Source organism: Engraulis encrasicolus, unplaced genomic scaffold, assembly GCF_034702125.1.
Source record: "Engraulis encrasicolus isolate BLACKSEA-1 unplaced genomic scaffold, IST_EnEncr_1.0 scaffold_47_np1212, whole genome shotgun sequence".
NCBI lineage: Eukaryota > Metazoa > Chordata > Actinopteri > Clupeiformes > Engraulidae > Engraulis > Engraulis encrasicolus.
In genome coordinates, this window is record NW_026945786.1 from 166947 (window position 1) to 174446 (window position 7500).

General features: G+C 40.4%; 1 protein-coding gene across 1 annotated transcript in view; it reads right to left on the bottom strand.

The window, feature by feature from the left end:
- Positions 1 to 547: 547 nt before the first annotated feature.
- Positions 548 to 7500, bottom strand: part of LOC134444234 (E3 ubiquitin-protein ligase TRIM47-like) — a 46798-nt gene continuing 39845 nt past the window's right edge. Inside the window, exons 6-8 of the mRNA XM_063193599.1 lie at positions 2776 to 2835; positions 1749 to 1808; positions 548 to 606 (exon numbers count right to left, since the gene is read on the bottom strand). Of these exons, the coding sequence (XP_063049669.1) occupies positions 548 to 606; positions 1749 to 1808; positions 2776 to 2835 (179 nt within the window). The remainder of the gene's footprint in view (positions 607 to 1748; positions 1809 to 2775; positions 2836 to 7500) is intronic.

Sequence of the window (7500 nt, forward strand, 5' to 3'; positions counted from 1 at the left end):
GGATTTGGATTGATTATTGATTATTGCTTCTTATCAGGACAAAGTGGGGTCATGTCACACATGTATAAGTCTCCCTGCACTGGCTCCCAGTATGCTTCAGGGTCAATGTCAAGGTTCACCTGTTTTTTATTAGGCCCTCAATAAACTTGCTGCGAGCCATTCAGTGTTGCCAGATGTGTCTGACCAAATCCCGCCCAAAAGGTTGTCAAAAACAGCCAAAATGCGCTAAATTCCGCCCAAATTCAACAAATTACATTGACTTCTATGGGCCCAAAACGGCTGAAAAAAATGCCAAATGGCCAATTCTTCCCCGTTTTTACCCGCCGACGCTTATCCCAAGTAGCCCAATTGGACGGGCACCCGCCCAATCTGGCAACACTGGAGCCATTATGCACGCCACCGAGAGCGACCAACTGCACATACAGTACTGGCTTTAGGAGCAGTAGACCAACTGCACATACAGTACTGGCTTTAGGAGCAGTAGACCAACTGCACATACAGTACTGGCTTTAGGAGCAGTAGACCAACTGCACATACAGTACTTGCTTTAGAAGCAGTAGACTAGAGGATGACATTTTTCGGGAATTCCCGTGGGACACGTGATTCCTGCGGGATTCACGGGAAACAGGAGTCAAACATTTATCCATCTCGTGATTGGACAGGACAGGAATAATATTCCACGGGAGTGGGCAGGAGCGGGAAGGGTTAAATAGGATGATTATTGTTCTGAATGTCGGCTATTTCAAACCTTTCATTCGCATTTTCGCTCCTTGAGTGCATGATTGCGAGAGCTGCGCATTTTCCCTGACTCCTGCGGGAGGTCCTCGCATAGCCTACACTGCCTGTCCGACAATGTCAATGCGTCAATGGGAATGCGCTATAAAAACGGTCCTCAATGTTATTTGAATGTTGAATTCCATGTTGGCAATAATTGAGGAACTTCTGTCCCTGTGGCAAACAGACCAAAGAAAGAACAACAGACTCGCATGGCATCAGTCAAAGCGAGCACGATTGATTTAATCTCATCCTTCTTTGTCGGAGTTGATTTTTGTGTGCTGACCAACATGCACAATACAGGCAGTATCATCCAGGGCAGGGTTTCCCAAAGTGGGGTGCGCGGCCTGCCATAAGGGGGTGCATGAGCTGAATAGAACAATGGCTGATGTGTGTTTTTATACAGAATTCATGAACATTATGTAGTTTTTAATTGTATGGTGAATTGTATGCTTGAAGGGTCCATCTGAAGTGTAATTTATAACTCCTAGACTTGTAATAATGGCAGAAATAACGTCAGGGTGTATTGGAAATGCGGATTGCCCAAAATGTGCAGCTGTGCAACATTCGCGTAGTGGGTGCACAAACCACAATGAAATGTAAAAGGGGGTGCGCAGGGGAAAAGGTTTGGGAACCGCTGATATAGGGGGCAGAGAGAGCAGCATTGTGATCCGGAAATTGGAAACACAGACTGTTAGATGACAAAACATAAAGAAGGACTCCTCGAACGAGGAGACGATACTGCTACTGCTCCTACATTTGCACACGCCTTTATTAAAGTGCAACAGGGAAGTATGATCGCACAAATGTTTGTAATTTCAGACAACCTCAATGAGATGCTCTTGAAAAGTTGCTGCAATCACCATTTTCACCATTTTTTAAGACAAAAGGCCAAGTTGTGTGAGTGTGTGTCTTTTTGGATATTTAAACGTTTGTGTATTAAAAGCTGTTAGAGGTCCTCAGTCATGACTTACTGCTTAGTGGCAGGTGGTCACTGCTGTCTTCTCTCCTGACTGGAAGTTCAGGATCAGTATCTGCAGAACAACCTGATGTGGAAATTATATTTACAAACATATAGATAACGCCAGTGGATTAGTCTACTTTTTTATGGTGGGTATACTGTATATTTGAGCATTTTTTGAAGTGGGTATACTGTATACATTTGTGCTTTTCAAAACAATAGATCAACCAATTTTAAGTGGGTACACTGAAATCCCACGTTCTACGTAGACTACGCCACTGGATAAAGCTTCTAAAAATGAAATGATTACGGTCTTGTGGTGAAAGCTCTGAGGTCTGCAGTTAGCGCAATACTCTAAACTAAAATGGCATAAATGTCAAATTGTGTTATTGTCAACTGTGTCAATTACAGTATCAGCTGCGACAGTTGTTATGACAGAGTTGTTATACTGTATGACACAGTTGCTATGATAGAGTATGGTTTTCTCACATAAAATGCTTGTTAATGGACTTAAACACTTTCAAACAAGTGTGTTTCAAATGTGTATTTTTGTACATACACCTTTGTTTAAGATGACATAACATTTGTCTGTAACAGTTAACAAAATAAACAAGCATATGTACATTTTCATGAAAATTTAAAGTAATTTAAGATTAAGCTTGCCAATTAGTTTATTTGGACACTTAAGGGTGTATACCATGGAAACATTTAGGTTATTTAATGGAATAAATAAACAAACAAAATCCAAAAATGTACCCCTGAAATGTCACTCTATATATCCTTTAAGCTAATCCATTTCAGTTGTTGCTAAAAATCCATGCCGACTGAAAACAAAACTTCTGGGTGAATGACATTTGTTGTCCTCACTTGTTCAACCTTTGCGTGCGTGTGCGTGTGTGTGTGTGTGTGTGCTGTGTGTGTGCTGAGTGTGTGTGTGCATGTGTGTGTGTGTATGTTTAGGATGTTTAAAAGCTTGCAATTGTATGAAAGGCTTATTAACAGACTGTGGAGGCTGTTAGAGGTCCTCAGTAATGACTTACTGTGTGGTGGCAGGAGACCCTTACTGTCTGCTCTTCTGACTGGGAGTTCAGGATCAGTATCTGCAGACCAACACAGACACACATTCACCCATATGCATCTCACATCCAATGGCTTGGGAGGTCTGGGCATCAATGGGTACAAGTAATGACACATAACTGCATACAGTGTAGTTTGATGAAGTAGGCAATATTCATCCAGCTCCCATCTGTGATGTGTGTCTTTATGTTCACTGATACTACCGTGCCTATCTGTGTGTTGTTGTGTAAATGTGTGTTTGTGTGTGTGTGTGTGTGTGTGAGGATTCGGCCAACGCAGGAACCTCATTAAGACGCCTGCAGAGCTTGTGGCACCATTGTAGTTCTTCAGCCAAATAAACTTTGTGTGTGTGTGTGTGTGTGTGTGTGTGTGTGTGTGTGTGTGTGTGTGTACGTGAACGTGTGTGTGTGTACGTGAACGTGTGTGTTTGTGTGTACGTGTACGTGAACGTGTGTGTGTGTGTGTGCGCGCGCGCGCACGCGCGTGTGTGTGTGTGTGTGTGTGTGTGTGTGTACGTGTGCGTATGTACTTGTTATTACCACTATTGTGAGGACCACATACTGACATTTCACATTTGCTGTGAGGACATTGGTGGTTGTGAGGACATTTTGGTCAGTCCTCACAGCCATGAAATCCCCTTAGCGCAGCACTATGGCTGTCTGTAATGTCATAGTAGTGTTGTTATGATGTAGCCGGCGACCCCTGCTGCAGTAAGAGGGTCTACATACAGTATGTTTTTCCTAGTTGTTTTGTTGTTGGTGAAAAAACAAAAAGTTCAGCAACTGACAGGGCGGTAATTCTAGTCATTTGTATTTTCAAGATTGGGAAAAAAATGAAATGTAGTTTGTATTTCACTGATTCTTGAGAAAGTAGCTAAAACAGGTTGTAATGTTGACAGAAAAAAACAAAGTGAATTACAAAATTATATGGTATATCCTCGTAGACTAAGGTCTTGGCTTTTCAGAAATGCACAAGGCCAATCTCCCCATTATGTATTTTTTTCAGAAATCAGGCTTTTCTCCGATCACACCTTGTTTTTTGTCAACACCGTCAGGCACAATTAAAAGTTATTAAAATTGTATTGATTTGGTTGCATATGTATCTGGAGTTTTTAAGTGATTATGTGTATTTTTTGGTTCACACATATGCCTTTAAATGTTGAAAATTCACTTTTGTTCTATTTTAATACTGTTTCATGTGTTCTAATTTTAAAATATGTACCGTCATACGATGCTTACTTAACGCCTAAATACAACAAACAATTTTTTGTAATTTCACAAATATTCGTGTAGGCTTAAATTGGCTATTACTTTGATATTTCAACAACTCCTAAGGAAAATGTTGTAAGCACATTCCTTTAAAATGTCCAAAACTCCTACTTACGGTGGTGACTTAAGAACTGACGGTGGTGACAGAGTGGTGAAAGTGGCCTAATTAGTACTTGCATTTAGCAAAATAAATAGCCCTCTCAAGTCAATGGCATCTTGCATAAACACTTTATTTTTGTGTGTGCACACAGGGCCGGTTTTTAGCATAGGCCGGCTAGGCGGTCGCCTAGAGTGCCATGTGAAGAAGGAGCGCCGAAATGGCGCTCTCCTATGCGTAATTTTGCTATATCAGAGAAATTAGAACACAGGGAGAAGGCTCAGTCTCATTGGTTCCCATTGTAACCAGTTAGCTTTGCATGCATACTGCAGTAACGAGCGCAGGCCAGTCCTTCATGTGGGAAAATGTATGGAATGGAAAGGGGAACCCATGCTAAATACATTGCTACTGCCATTTCCAGTCACAAATATTATCAACAAAACATTCCTGGTAAGCACTATGACTGTTGTTTAACAATAGGCTGTATTGACAAATCATTCAGGTGTGTAGTTTTACAGCAGGTTAGAAGATTTCAACCTGTACTCGCTAGCATCGTGCTAATGTTTATGGGTTTGGCCCCATAAAAATTGAGCTTTGTGACCCAGTATATAATAATCTAGTGGCGCAAAATAATCGAAACGCTACGCAAATGGGGTCTTATTATTTCTAGCTTCGAACTTAATATTAATATTTCAGGACAAAAAAATATAAAAAATCACAAAAATTATAATGGTAAAAAACTCCATTGACACCCATTCATTTTGCACTGTCCCGTGGTTAGGGTTAGCCAGTTGTGGCTAGTAGCAAGTTCCGTGAGTGAACACCCCCTGGCGATATGAAGTTTTTTTTATGAAGTCGCAATCAACAAAGAGTGGCGAAAGCACTCCTTACGGCAAAGCGCCCCTCAGCCAATAGTAATATCGCTTCCAACTCTCTCTGGGAAGTCTGTGAACCAATAAACGGACAGTTCTGAGAAAGGGGGTGGGACGAGTGACAGCGCTTGATCTATTTTGAATTTGGAGACTCACTCGAGAGACAGAGGGCAAGCGCAAACAGTAGTGCTGCTCTGCTGGATGGAGATTATTATGTTCTCATTAAACCACTCATTGCATGATGCAGGAGTTTCAGAGGGTGTTTTGGAACTATGTGATTTAATCAGCAACCGTTTGTGATTATGGAAAGCCTAATAGTTATGAGGTTACTATTTGGAATTAGAGAGAAAAAGAGCTTTGTTTTTGATCAGAGAAATCGCTAGTTAGCATGCTAACATTAGCCAAGTATGCCAAGCAATGAAATCCAGTAAAGTAGCTGTTAGTAGCCTACTCACTACTCACTAACACCCACCTGATATCATAATAGGCCTACTTGCTTAGGTTGACAAGCAATGTAAAGTAAGACTGGTGCAATGTTTAAAACAATTTTAGCTGCCATATCTCCTTCCATCCACATGAATTACCTGCTTGTTGTATGCTTAAAAAAACATTAATTTCCAGACCAGAATGACATAGCCTACATTAATCATGTAACAGAACCATGCACAGCAGACAAGTGAGGCTATTTACTATAGGCCTATTTTGTATATTATGAAATTCAATAGCGTGACAGCTCTTCTCCCTTTCTCTCACCCTGTCCCTCCAGTTCAAACACATAGATAGCCCCCTTCTCAGTCTCCTACTCACAAATGCACCACTATTTCCAGTCCAGAAATGAAATTGGTTTGGAAGACAGCACAAATGTGTAGCTTATTAAAATTGTTATGCTGCCATGCTTTGTGATGCTGTAGGTAGTGTAGATCAATGCAGACCTCCTTGGTAGGCTTATTGTCTACACATGCATTTTACATGCAAATGTACTGTATCACTCTCCTGGCATTTCAATTTCACGTTACAATTCAAACACATTGATAACCTCCCTCTCATCTGGGGTTGGGGGCCCCACCACCATCACATCCAACACACCACACAGTGAAGCTACTTTCATGCGACTCAATCTGATGTGTTGGTCGCCTGTCAAAAAGAACCACAAATCCATTTGATGAAAAACGGTTATTGTTCTTGATGCTATTTAGTTAAGCTTACTACGGATATTACTCTTGTGTTCTGTAAGGTATAAGAAAGAGGGTTTTTTTGTCTTTCAAAGGTAAAAGGGGGGGGGCCTAGGGCACCAAATAAGCCAGAACCGGCCCTGTGTGCACAGTATGAGCATGTGTTTTTACTTCATTAGTTAGATTACCTAGAAAGTAAGCCACTGGTTGTTGAAAATGTGGTAAACACAGCTTTTAAGTTGTTCAAATCCAAAATATAGAGGTGTATTATCATAGATGTAGGTCTTGGCTGTGCAGTGAATGCATTGGCCAAGCTCCCCCTGTTTCACATTTTTCATTAAATGGGCTCTTTCTTGTTTTGTCAACAACGGCAGACAGAATTAGAAGTAAAAACACATGTTTACTGTATTAAAGTGAATTACTTTAACAATTCAACATAACTGTAGACACTTATTGTATGCATATTCTTAAAACATATCAAAAACACGTAAAACATGTGTTTTTTGGTGAACTCCATCAGATGTCACCACCGTCAGGTTTTCTGACCAAAAAAACCTCCAAATGCACCTCAGTGGTGGCTAGAGTATCATTTTGGATCACACTTATTACTAACATGCCTAGTAATGTTTCATTAACCAGCACAATTTAGTATAATATGGAACAACATGATGAGCAGAACAAAATCTGACGGTGGTGACATCTGACGGTGTGAGACAAAAAAGCACTCTTTCAAATATTATGCATTGTTTGTTCACATTAGCCATATCATTTTCGCTCTGTTTCTTGGGTGCTTCATACCTTTTCTGAAAAAAATATATTTATTAACATTAATGTAATACAATACTATTAAAACCCCCGACGGTGTTGACAGTTTATGGTTGGGACAGTACCAGTGTCCAAACCAATTAAAAAATTGAGGACAAAATAATAAACTTACAGGAGCTTCAGTGATGGTGAAGTAGGCAGTAGAGCTAAAGGTTTGAAAAGGGGTCCTCAGTAATGAAAATTACCTTGTGCATACCTGATTTTATTGTCTTTTAGAAAAAATCTGACGGTGGTGACCAATATGCTGGACACATTTTGAGCAATCAGTAAATAATAGTAAATATTGTTTTACATCCACTATGTGCACATCTGTACAACCACTTTAATATGGTCTTCCACATCATGGTGATATTGTTCAATTCTGTTAGTGATTTTTGTATTTTAAGTCAATTGAAATGATGATGCCAGTCCTTGGGACAGGCGTTTTTACAGGGTGTGGACAGGTTTAAAGCCA